Here is a 13,840-nt window from a genome sequence, read left to right as displayed (position 1 = left end):
ATGAAAGCCAGGTGGGAGAGATGGAGGCGACACTAGCTGCATTAGCACAAGTACAACACACATTAGCATTGCCTCTCTTATCTCCTGTCTTTACATTTCATGGCTTGGGACTTGGAGAGCTCTCTGGTGTTGGCATCACCCAACAACGAGGAGCTCTGCCAAGAAACACTCTCGATCAGCTCTGCTGAGTGAACGCCCAGTGAATGACCGTGCTGAAAACAGAATATAGGCGCTAAGTAGAAGTGGCAGCGTTAATAGTAATTCTATTAGTGAAACCCTTGTGGAAAAACTTAGTTATTAAAGTAGAAATATGTCAAAATATGTACCACACATTTATATATTTCACTTGTCAGAAGCTTCTCATTTTAAAAGCAGTAACTAGGGAGGCAGTTCAGTTCTCTGCTTGGTTTTTGCAGCGAACTTGCTCTAAATAGAAACACTAACTTATTTTCTGACTTCATTAATCTGGCATTACCATAAAAGTGTCACTGTCCTAACATTGCCAGGCCTTCCTGCGCTTATCTAAAAACCACTGAATCCAGGACTAAGATCAATAGAGGTTTTGTGAGAACTGTGCTGTTACATTTAAAATCAGCAAGATCAGGTGATGTACCGTGTAGTCAGAGCTATTCATCACCTGCAAAGCAAGGGAAAGGAGGGGAAAATGTGTTTTGATTAATGTGATGTGGCTCTGAGAGAGCACTCCCACTAATTCATCAAGACCTTGATCTAGCTGTCTGTTCCTCAGCGTGCGCCAAGTTACTCTAATTACTGTGTCATTTTGGCAAAATAAAGCAAGGTGTTAGCACAGGGTGCTCAGTAGCGTTAGTAGATTGTGCTAACTCCCATCTGGAGTGCAAGTCATCGCTGTTTCTGTGTAACATAATGAGGGCGGTAGGTCATAATGCCGCTGTGCTCCCTGGCTGGCAATGCATGGAAACAGACTGGGGTATTCGAGATCCCTGTACTCTGACTTTGTCTAAGCTTGCTTACATGCCAGTTGTTCATCTTTTCAGTTTCTCGCTACTGTAGCCCTTCTTATTGCAGTGGCATGTGAAAAGGTTTGATTTTTATTTGGCCTTATTGCATAAAGAAGGAACTGTGAACTGAGAAAGTGTGTCTCTCCATGCGGTACAGTAACTGCTCATACTACAATAAAGGCCTTAGTATATTTCAAACAAATTAAGTTGTGTAAACACCTGTCTGACAATATCTAAAAGGGTGAAGTGTTTTAAATTAAACAAATATGAATACTGTGCATACCTCGTCAGTGACAATGGTTTTCAACACCTAAAATGTTCAGATCTTACTCTACTTTCACACAGCACCTGGCAAATCACTGCTAGAAGTGGCCATGACTGATGGATGAGAAAGAAAGATGCAGTGTTGGATGAATTGTCTGTCGCATTCAGAAAGATGCAGTGTTGGATGAATTGTCAGATGGAACATGTCAGAAAGATGTGAGGGAATTTCAGCTGAAGTTTTCTGTTTAGTGTGAGGGGGTTTCAGATGCTGTTCAACAATTTGATAAGCACCTGAAATCATGCTGAGGCCTTAAGGAAGCAGAAGCATTTGGGAATGTATGAATTAATGGTTCTGTAACTTAAAAAAGTCTTTTATACCTTTTGTCTAAGGATGTGTAAAGGCAAACATGTCCATGGTAATTTAAGTCAGCTTTAAATACATTACCCAGGGTTGTAGTGTCAGAAGATGGAGCGTTGTTGCGTATATATCTTTCTGGACATTTGTACAGTAAATGCTTAAGCCAGTAAAAGTAGCTTCTGGCTGTGGTTTCCCTGCTTTTGATGAGCTGAACATTCAGAAAGAAGAAACATGCCATATCTGAACTGCCTCTGGAACACATTAGGGAAGAGCTTCTCGTGGGATGGTAGAAGAATTTAGACTGAAGAGACACTACTTATGCCCTGTGTGCTACATATTGTGGATTCAGGCATCCTCTGTGTGAACCCACAAGCCAGGAAAGCCAACCGCCATGCCAACATGTTTGACCGGGTAATTAGCATCCAAAATCCTGCCTTCCGTTCCCAGAACCTCAATGACAACACAACAGATGAGGAAAACAGATCCCCCTGCTCATACCACTGCTCGTATTTATGCTCTTTTGGAAGCAGTCAGGAGGCAAATTGCAACACTGAAAACTGAAATATGTCCAGGGCTTTTGTGCAGCGGAGCTGTAGCCTACACCACCCCTATATGCAAACAGATGTGGTCCAGCTCACCGAGCAATCAGCCTGTTCAAGGCCTGCAGCCTGCAGCACGGAATGTGTTGATTAAATACAGTTTACAAATCGGCCATTTGAGTTGATATTCTCTTTTCCTTTCATTGATTTGGTTTTGTTAACATGAAAAGGGGAAGAGTGGGGAGATGGGTGGAGGGCAGGGGGCATTAGGGGCGTTCTGACGATCAGTTGTCTTTGGTTTTGACAGATTTGTTGTTATCTTATGTTGCTGCTTGCCGGCTCCAGCCCCAGCTCATCGCCACAGCTAACGTTTGAATTTTGATGCTCCCCTGAGTTACAGTCAGGAATGTGCTGCTGAAAAGACAAGAGAGCCATCAATCAAAAGACTGGGAAGCAGCAAATCAACAGCCTGAAATGTTCACGGTTTATTGCATGGTCTGTGTAACTTACCAAATGGTATGTGACAGCAGTGGAGCTGGATAATGGATCATTACCATGTGTAAAATCTCATCTCATGTAAGTACAGTATATTGTCCCTTTGATTGAAATAGTTTTAGTGGGTCCCTCTTGTGCACACAGTGCTCATTTCTCAGCCAGCACAGTATCAAGTTGTGTCCAAACCCTCAGCTTCCTGATCAGTGCCCCAAAAACAACTAAGGCAGGATCTTTGCATGTGGGGTAGCGTGGTGATTCATCTTGATCACCGTGGCGGCCCAAAAGTACAGAAGGGAGTGTGTCACATCATAATTCATCCCATCCTGAGCCACAGAGGCCGGTACTATTTGGTGAGCTAGGAGGGAGACGCAGGCAGGCAGACAGAAAGGGAACCTGAAGGAGGAGCATACCTATATCACATCACCTCGAAAACAGGCTGCGTGGGTAGAATCTTATGGCAGTAAACATGGATCATTTTTATCATTTGCAGAATGACCCATTTAAACTTTGTGACATGACAGTAAACTAGTTGAAAATGCAAATTAGGATTGAAGATCCAAGTTGTAACAGTTCCAGTTCTAGTAACAAGGCTGTTACTAGTGGCCACACTCAAAGAGCCGGAGTAAAAAACCATGCAGTAACAGTTCCAATGGAGACAGTGCACAAATTCAGACTGTTTCTACTCAACCAAGCCTGTCTCTTTTCACTTCTTACCTCTGCACACCTGGCCAGTCTCTGCAGAATGTTGACATGCTTGTAGGGTTAGTGCAACCCGATTTAATGATCTAACTTCATATGAAGTATGTGTGTTATTTTCTGCTGTATGTCACTTGATGAAGATAAGATGATTATGTGTTTGAAAGCTGAACCTACAGTGCCACCAAAGCAAAACCAATATCAGTCTAGAGTTTTAATCTCACATTTGTATTTGACTCTCTACCCATCATGCTGCAGTCTGCCCCTGCCAGCGGTCTAATGTACATGCTCTGGTATGTGCTCAACAAGCTGTACCATGTCCAAATCACTTTTTCTCACAGTGGAACAACAGACAGCATGTAATCACACAGCACAGAACACAGAGGCAAATAGCAATTACCTTGTTGAAAGCATGTCATCCACTGACTCACGCTGGCTTTCTGTCCCCCTGTTTCTACTCAAGGGAATAATGAATAATTCAGATTTTCAGCTGCATGCAAACAGCGTTTCCCTTTTCTTAGTCTGCTTCCAAAAGATCAGCACCTGGTACTGTTCAGGTACGATGGTAGTTTCTTTAAATGGCAGTTGCTGATCAGGGCTTCCCATTCAGCCTCTGACTGAAGCCTCAGGAAAACACAGATTCAAGTAATATCTTGTCAGAAAAGGGTGGAACGACATGGCTTCAATAAAGATACCTGCCAGACAGGGGTGTTATTTGCGGTCTTCTGACAGGCAACGGCAGTAAATTTCACCCTGTTATCAAAGGCCTCACACGTTTTAGTTGTTTGATTGATATACTACAGTTTGAGTGGTGTGTGTCGACACGCTGGTTTGCCACCAGCCAAAGAACAAATAAGTGTTGTTAATGGATGCAGGTTCAAAAGAAAGTGTTACAAAATAGATTTGGTAGGTGGAGCATTTTTATTTTTATTCAATGAAGCAATCTGAGGATGTTTGTAATGCAATATAGTGTGGCTCATATTATATTGGCGCTAGTTTTTTCCATTGTCAGTAAATACCATGATGCTACTAACACGTACTGCTTACAGGTTGTAGCCAGGTCCAACAAATGCACTATTTCCTCTTGTTTGAGTGATATTTGCTAAAAACTACAATATCCAGTTGTGTTAGGAAATTAAAAACATTTTTAGCACAGTACAATATATTAAAAAATATTAGAGATTCCTGCATTAGGCAGGTGTTTCTGATATTCTGTCCATTCAGAGACATAGTCTATTACTTGGTATTATAACTACTTGATTCAACTAGATGCTGGGAGTCCCGGTGTGCGATTGCTTTGAGTCACCCAGCCTGATAAGAAAGAGAGCCAGCTCCAGTGCCAGTTTGCCCAGGTGGTCCTTCAGTGAAACCACCTAAAATTCTAATCTGAGGGGACACTGCCAAGCTCCCTATGCTGCTTAGTAGCGGACACATGTTTTTGTGCATAGACTGTCTGTTTCTTCTCACTTCTTCCCTCCCGTCCAGAACAGAGGGCTCTTTATGGTTGTTTGTAGGGGAAGAGTGAGCCTGACGGCAGAAAGTTGGCCCTCAGACAAGGCCGGCAGTCTGCAAGCACTTACTGGAAATGGAGCGAGGGCCGAGGCTCTGGTTTGGCTGGCTCCGCCCGAGATGGGCAGGGCTGGGTGCAGGTTGGCATCTGCACTGATACAGTGAAAGAGAGACTGAGTAAGGAAACTGCAGGGAGGATGGGGTGCAGAGGTCCTGTCAAGCATTGGCCCATAGCCACAGCCAAAAACTACGGCCTGGTCCAGTCGCACTCATTTTATCCAAGTGAAAGGCTTTGACACCCATTTTCTGTATACTGTCACATCATTATGGATACAGTATCACCATTTCAGTATTTTAGCTTCTTCTGGTGACAGTCTGTACTATCTACTGACGTTAATGCATCTGTTTTCAGTATTAGTCCTACTTTATGCTCAATCCACAAACTTCAGGTGTGAATAAGTAACGTGTATCATGTTGATTCCATTCCTCACACCCTTTTCTTACAAACACACACACACACCTGCTGTGTACCCAGAATGCAATTGATGCTGCCAAGAATTAAAACCGCACATGTAAACACTCATTAGTTTACATCGAGTGTCGGCCTAAACACCGTTTGCTGTCCAGGGCTCGTAAAGACAGCTCTTCTGTTGTTTCTATTAGTCCGTATTGTTCTTTGTGAGTGTCACTGCGGTTATGTTTTGAGATAGACTGAAGTGAGGATTAGATCATTTTACGGAGTTTGTATGTAACACTTGACAGATGTCAGTAGGACCAGTGTAAAGTCCCATTTCCCAGTTCCAAACAGAAAGTAAGGGAAAAGGGAGCAAAAGGCCCAAAGAAAGAAGCATGCTGAATAAAAATGCTGACTGTTGAACTGACAGTGATGTGGTCCCAAGCCTGTATTTCACTTTGGGAGGAGGCTACAATGCCTAACATCATACTGATCTGTGTCTGGCACTCGTCTACTGTACCTCACTGACGGTGTTACAGCGAGTCATTAGTCCGGTCAGTTTGCCTTCTTAGGTGTCTTGAGGTTTATTACCCTGAACTTTCTTCTCCCTCCTGTTGTCTACCTTGATTCTTCCATTAGAGAGAATGAATCATGACTTCTGGATACGACACTACCATGTGATCACAGACAATAAAACACCTTCCAGATCTTTCGGCACATTTTACTAGGGCTTATGGGTTTAGGACCACATCACTGTAACATGAATAGTACTGCCCCTTCAAAGGGCCGTGCCACTACTAGAGGACAGCAGACATGTTTATCTTGTGTTCAGCCCCACAGGGATATCAAAAATTACAACACCCACTCGTCTGTGTTTCTGCTGGCAGAGTTGCCAGTTGTCTCCCAAAGATGTCAAATTTATTGTAGAATCTGATGGGACTGGCATGGACTTCTTTTTTCCTTCTAAAGGTGGCCGTCGGCAGCTACTGTAGGCTTTGAGCATCAGGTTGCACTCTCTATCCTGCACCATGTAATACCTGATATGAGACCCTGTAGTTTTGCCCACCCAAACAGACAGAGAGTAAGGTGTTTTGTAGCCTCACAGTTCAAAGCCCTCGGTCTGGACTTGTCTGTAGCTCTAGGGTTTAATAGAAGAAGGTGAACAAAAGGGGATTATTATGTATTAGCTGTGGGACTGGGGAGGGGAAAGGGTGGAAGTGGATTGAGGCTGCAGACACTTTTGTGAAATAACAGAAGTTAAGGCTTGTCTATGAACATTCCAGTGAAGATCACTCATGATTATAACTGAACTATACAGGTAATCAAATGAACACAGGCTCCCCACCCCCCTTTTTTATGTTCACCGTAGCTCTTTACCTTCCTCCTTGTACTATTTATTAACATTTTGGTTCATTTTGCACTGCCTCTCTATAGACCTCCAGGACTGTCAGGCAGTCCAGTCATCTCAGATATTCCCCTGATCCGTCTATCTCCCCACGCCACGCCTGGGACAGCTGAGTCACCATTCAGCCCACCGCATCCTTACGTCAGCCCTCACATGGAGCACTACCTGCGATCAGTACATGGCAGCCCCACCCTCTCCATGATCTCAGCTGCCCGAGGACTGAGCCCTGCTGAAGGTGAGATTTACCCCACACTCCAGCATCGTACCACTACATCTCACATCCATTCAGCCCAGGAGCAGCCCAGACGTTGCCGGGAGTGCACACAGGCACACGGGGGTCACACACACTTCTGAGTCACATTATGGGCTGCTGTGATGAAGGTCACTCAACTTGGATGAGCCTATAATTTCAATTTTTCACTTTGATTTGCAGTGTGATTTGGAATCCAGCCTCCATGGGTTGATGGTTTTGGTTTCCCCTGAACGTCGTTATGACAGAATCTGTCTCCACCAATCAATGTTGTTACCTCAAAAACTAAAAAATGCTGTCCTTCCCCTTGCCAACAGACTCTTCTACATCTTCCTTTTTAAATCTCTCCTCCTCTTCTTCTTTACCAATTACACAGCTGTAGCAGATGCTGTGTCCATGTTGTGACATCAGCCTGTGTCAAAGTCACAGCTCATGTTTCTTACTCTTTAACCCTTGTGTAACCCACATAGTGTACAGTATTCTCACCGTCGGGTGAGGACGCTGTCATCTCAGTAGTGAATCTGTAACTCAACATCTCAGTGTAGTGTAGAAGGAGAATTTTGGTCGTGGGGCAACCATGGGGAAGACATGGACATTAGAACAAACGCAAATACACTGAGCAGATGATCTACTGAGTTCCCCTGATGACAGGCCTGTCCTCGCCACCCCCGTTCAAACAACAGGCCTGCACCCGACACTAGTAAATCACAGAGCACACGCTGCTGGCAAGTAACACCTCCTCACCTTTCAAGAGAAGTAATGCAGAGGAGATGCTGTCACTGGTAAATTGGCAGGGAGGTACGTTACCAAATGGAGGAGACACCTGTAGAACCACAGAGCTCAGTAAAGCACGTGTCAACCTAGGAATACCTGGTGCCAGGCATGTGTTCCCAGTTGTTTGTGAAAGTCTGTCTGCTTTTATATATGTACTCATTTAATTAATCTAATCTAGTCAGACCTGCAGTGTCTGGCAGGTAAGTGCACAACGTTACCTACAGTATTTCTAGAATATCTCTGAACTGCAGTGCTCTTGAGTTCAGAGTGTAGAATATCTCTGAACTGCAGTGCTCTTTTTCCATAATAATCCCTTTCTTAGCCACTGACCTGACTTACTCTACTGTATATTTGCTGCTAAATCAGAGCACATTAGAAATTTAAAAAACAAGTAAACACCAAGTTACTTGAATTCCAAGTTAAACGACATATAATATTCATTTGCTGAGCTTCTACCCCTGATTTTCACCAATCGGTCAGACAAAAACCAAAGGATGAAACAATGCTGCTCAACTTTTAGGCATTGCCGGAGAACATACGCTAGATCTGACTAAATATGTTGGACATACACTATCTAGCAATTAAAACTAAACTCTGACTCATTGTTCCTTTATCAAAGGGCCTTCAGCAGTAAACAACCTGTTCTGTTATTTAATAAAAATGAGGCATGTGACCCCCGTCTCCCCGCAGCAGAGTCAGGTGGTTTTATGTGACATACTAGGTACGATTTTACAATACAATAGTTCAAATTTATTTAAGACAATAAGATTTGTGCATTGTTGACTGTAGCTAACGTTAGTGTGGTTGCACCTGCTCAGCTGAGACAGATGTTCCTGGGAAGGCACCTCTGCTCCAACTTTATCAGTCTAGGAAATGTTTCAACATTTACTGCCGCCATTAAAATACATCCATACTCAAAACAGGACAGTATTAATTACTGTCCATCGCTTTTGTGTTGATTATGCTCAGAGCATGTTTAGAGTGCTGCTTGTCCTGAATTCTCCAGTAGCAACGGAGACACCCTGCCTACACTCAGGTGGTTTGCTAAATCAAACAGTGGCCCGGCACAACTCTGCTGTGTTCATCAACACAACTGCCACAGAAGCGAGCACAGAAACCATGCTATCATACTTTTTGTTCCTGGATGGCAAGGAGGTGTGTTTGTTTTATAGTGTGCAAACACACGTAACTCCATCTTATTAAATAGTTAGGAGCACCACCTAGTGGTGCAACAACATGCCACAGCAATAAATATAGCAATAAAAATTATTAACGTCAATTAATCGCTCAATCACTAACATCCCTACTGCGTGTTTGACTCCCTGGGACAATGCAGAAGCATCCACTTTTTAGCTGTGCTAGCGCTGTCCCTGTGAACACCTGCTGGGTAGTTCAGCATGAACGTTGTGCAGACAGAATCCTACTGGCTTTACTGGTCACCTGAATGTTCCTGTAGTGTCACAGTGAGGTTGTGATTTGGACTGAAATGTCTTGACAAATAGTGGATGGATTACTGTAAAATCTGACAGACATGTTTCCCTCAGAATGAATTATGATAACCTTGGTGAGGTAAAACATTTGTCTAATACCTGCAAAACGACATTAAGGTCAGCCTTTGTCATGGTAACCGTGATTTGCTTCTCACTGCTTTTTTGCTGTCACAGAAGATTTACAAGAAAATCAAATATCATTGTTTATGAAGCACATTTTATTTAGAATGTTTTACATTGGCACAATCAGAATAAACAAATTAAATACAAACTAACATTGTACTGGTTCATAGTAACATTTTCACTGCTGTTAGCATATGGCTCCAGTATCACAGTGCCTAACTGAACCCCACACAGATGCTGGTCCTGCCGTAGACACTGTATGAAATCACCTCATATTTACCTTGTAGTGCACTATATGTGCCTTCTGTTACTTCACTGGAGCATGAAAGGTATGCAGTATACTGTGCCCACAGTCAGAACATATAGTGTAAATAACATGTGCACAGCTTTTTGTTAACAAAGACACAATTCAGTGCATTTTGTAGCAAATGACACTTCAGCATCACACCTGATTAATCAGTGTCAATAATCCCAATTCACTTCTGCCATATCATCATAGGGAGTAGAGAATGAGTGAGCGAGGGACTAAATCTGGAAAAGTAGGAACTGTCTTTGGACATCCCCCACCCCCCCCACCCCACCCCACTTTTATTGCTGTAGTTTTTGGTCAGGTTTTATTGGGATCAGTGGGAGTGTAGCTGCTTACTCTCATCATATGTTCATCAGTGACACACAAACACTCAGACACTATTCTGTGGTAGCGGTAACATGATCTGGCAGCCATGGAGAAATCAAAGCAATATGCCTGGATGGCTGCCGCAGCAGCACATACTGTGCACTGTGCACTGTGCACTGTTACCAATACCATGGCCTAACAGGTCCTGACGGACTCTGATTTTTGGTTTATATGTGCTTTTCTGTGTATGTGTCTGTGTACGCAGAGGGTGGGGGAGGTTGTGGTTTTGCTTTCCCAATCCCTCCACTTGGCCCCTACCTGGTTTTACCAACCCCCACTCCCACCCTGTTTCCATCAGCATGCGTATTAATCCAACATCGGCCCACACCCATACTTACTGGGAAAAGGAGATGGAGGAAAGGGGGCCACAGACACAGTAAGACACAGAGGGAAGGAAAGCAGTCCATCTCTTCACTCTTATTGTTTCTGACACTTTTAAATGTGGCTTTACCAAGTGCAGGTGTGAACACATTGTGTGTCAGTATTACCTTTGCACGTGCAGCATTTACAGTTACCTTAGCATTATGAGTGTGTGTGTCTATGTGCACCTGCACTCTGTGCATGACTTCAGCATGTCAAACTTAATGCACACACAACACTAGAGAAATGCAGGAATGTGGTGTTCCTTCCCACTGTAATCCACCCCCCCGCCCTGCTGCATCCCTCCCCCTGCTTCCTTTCCTCCCTAGAGATGTTTTTCTATAACCCAGAAAGCCTCAAAGACATCAGAGATTTTTTATCAAAGGCCTCCTGCCCCAGGGTATGCACGCAAGCACAAATCTGTAAAGCAGGCCACTCATCTCCTCTGCTGAGTCCTACTTGCATCCTTACTGTTCTTGTCTTGGTTTTTGTGGTGCTGTCAAGGTGTATGCCAAGTGATGTTACTGCATTACAGAGACAATAAAATGAAAATGTACTCTGCTCAGCCCAGTGACTGGTCATAATGTGTTTAGTATATTATTATGACCTCTGTTCTCAGCTGATTGGTCATTTCTGTGATATTGTATTGTAGGAAAAGAAGACACTGAAGCTTCTTTGCATTTATATGAAGCAGAAAAAAGTTGAACCTGGTGTCCTTTGCCTCCTCTGTTCTGCTACAGTGACCCATGAACACTTGAAGGACCGTGCTCTATTTAGTCTTCCTCCTCCTCCACCGGGGGCCAACCCCACAGAGTACTACCACCTGATGGCCAGCGCCAGCCAGCGAAGTCCCTACAGTGACCTGCTGATGCAGAGCGGAGCCGGCGCCGGCGCCAGCCGCTGCAGCTCATCTACCTGATTACATCAGCCCTGTGGATGGTGAGCAGAAGAGTCCTTGCTTTTGTTTACTGACAAAAATACAGATTAAGATCTTTTCCTGTACTTGAACTATGTATGACTTTAGATTCTGGCATAAAATGTGCAGTTATAATTTACTATTTGTCATAGGAACATTATAATATGTGAATCAGTATCACGCCGGTGGTCTTGCTGCACAGCCCACTTGCAGTAGTGTTTATGAAGTGGTGCTTCTAAAACTACCTCTGGACAACAAGCAGTGGTTTGCAAAGAGTTTTGGCTAAACTACACATAAACCAGGTTTTATTAAAGTATGTCCTTTGTTCCTGGTACAAGAGTAACAGTCAGCGTTAACGGCCATCCAGCCGTTTGTTCTCAGCACTGGACATGTTGATACCATCCTCTTATCCCTCCTTTTCATAGACGTCCAAGCTAGTGGAGCTTTTTAAACTAGTGTTGTAGTACTGAAGATCAGTCTTGGTCTCAAAACCACATGTTCAAGGTTTTGGTCTCACCTCGGAATCGACCACATTTTTACTCAGTCTTGTCACCGTCTCAGACAAAGTGGACTCTGGATATTATCTTGAGACCAGTCAAAATCACAACTGTGGGAAAAGTGGCTGCACATTGTCTGTTTTATTTGTTATCATCATTACCAAGGATACCAACACTTAGGTGCAACAAGTGCCTTAAGCTTGACGTAAAAAAGGTGACGTATCAGAATGAATGTAAAAACAATGATGAGACTTCTATGCTGAACAAAAGGAGGCAGCTTGATCTCAAACAGAAACGTGGGCTTTGACTTGATTTCTTAGCCTGCTTGGTTTTTATGGCTGTAAATAGAAATCTGGGCCCTAATTCCATTCCCCCGATTGTGGCAATTCATAGCCAGAAGGGAACAACAGGGACAGTCATGGAGAGGGAGAGGGAGAAAACGCGCCAGCTGCAAGCGCAAACAGCTGTTTCAACAGAGTGATTTTTGTTCGTGCTCAGATTAACAAATGTGTTTTTGATTATGAAAAACTAACCTTATGTTGTTGTTAGTTAGCCTTTCATCCTGGTGCCGGGCCTGAGTAGTAGCAGCAGTAGTGGTTAGGGGTGGCTCTTCCTTGTTATCTGCAGTGAGAAGTGGTACTCAGAAAATCTGGTTTGGTACGTAGAGATTTGGGAACCTCTGCCTTATGGCTTTGAAAGATGTGGTTGGACTTTGGTACAATTATCACACTGCAGTTTCCAACTGAGGAAAGGGTGAGTAGATGATGCACTTTTGCTCAATTTGAACCTCTGAGGGTAACGTGAGGATTCCATTTAGAAATGATCAGATGTGTTGTTCTTGTCTCTCTGAAACTGGTATGTGCTGTTTTCCCACAGCCACGGACAGATTGTGACACAACAGCCCCGGGTATAGACCCCACCATCTCCACCATCAGACATATAAGCAAGACATTTATTTTTAGTACTTGTAGATGTTTAGCGCCACTTTAGCACATTTTGTATCTCTTTTTATTTATTTTGCATTTCTTTATAGACATTTTAGCATCTGTATGTGGTTGTTTTGTGTTTCTGCCCCTTTCTTTGATATTTTGCATGCAGGCTCCAGGGGCCCTGGGCCGTTGCTTTTTCAGTCTGTTCAGTAATCCATGCATAGCCACAACTGTCATCCATCTGGCCTGTAGCCTATACAGCTGGCTAGGCTATGTTTTAGCATCTTATGCCACTAAAATATCACTAATATCTTCCATTTGGGGCAGCACAGTGGTGTAGTGGTTAGCACTGTTACCTCAAAGCAACAATATTAGAGGTTTGAACCTCTCCGCCAACCGGGCCTTTCTCTGTAGAGTGTGCATGTTCTCCCTGTGCCTGCATGGGTTCTCCCCGGGTACTCTGGCTTCCTCACACAATGCAACAACTTGCAGCTTGGGTTGATCGGTGACTAAATTGCCCGTAGGTGTGAGTGGTTGTCTGTTTCTATGTGTCAGCCCCGTGATAGGCTGGCGATCTGTCCAGGGTGGACTATGCCTCTCACCCAGGGTCGACTGGGAGTGGCTCCAGCCCCCTCACGATTCTCTTCAGGATAAGTGATGTACAGTAGATAATGGATAGGCAATAGGATAAGCTAAGTATCCAATAATGTTCAGTTGTCATCAACACCTAAAGTCACACATTATTTCAGTTGAGGTAATAAACATGCTCATTTTCAGTTAATTTCTTTATTTCATTAACCTCCTTTAGCTACATTCTTTCTCATAACCCCTGAACACTTTTCAGGCACAGAACCTTTTCTTGTTAAGCCCTGTGCTTGCACAGTCCACTTAATGCCAGGAAGCAATAGAGACCAGCCTGTACTTCCAGCCTCGGCCCTCTATCAAAATCAGTACGGTCAGGGACCAGAACAGACATTTGATTTCAAGGTCAAGGTCAAAGTGTTTATTTGTCATATGCACAGTTAGGAAACATGTTTCCCTGAACAATGAAATTCTTACTTTGCCGTCCACATGAATGCCACAAAATACTAATGAAATATAAAGTAGATAAATAAGTAACACAAA

General features: G+C 43.6%; 1 protein-coding gene across 1 annotated transcript in view; it reads left to right on the top strand.

The window, feature by feature from the left end:
• Positions 1-13,840, top strand: part of gli2a (GLI family zinc finger 2a) — an 80,724-nt gene that overhangs the window by 41,523 nt on the left and 25,361 nt on the right. The window contains 3 exon segments of the mRNA XM_020606630.1: positions 6,730-6,935; positions 11,114-11,268; positions 11,270-11,312. Coding sequence (XP_020462286.1) covers positions 6,730-6,935; positions 11,114-11,268; positions 11,270-11,312 — 404 coding nt within the window.

The sequence above is a fragment of the Monopterus albus genome, unplaced genomic scaffold (genome assembly GCF_001952655.1).
Source record: "Monopterus albus unplaced genomic scaffold, M_albus_1.0 scaffold79.1, whole genome shotgun sequence".
NCBI lineage: Eukaryota > Metazoa > Chordata > Actinopteri > Synbranchiformes > Synbranchidae > Monopterus > Monopterus albus.
Note: the sequence above shows the minus strand (reverse complement) of the source record. Positions and strands in the feature narration are given on the sequence as shown.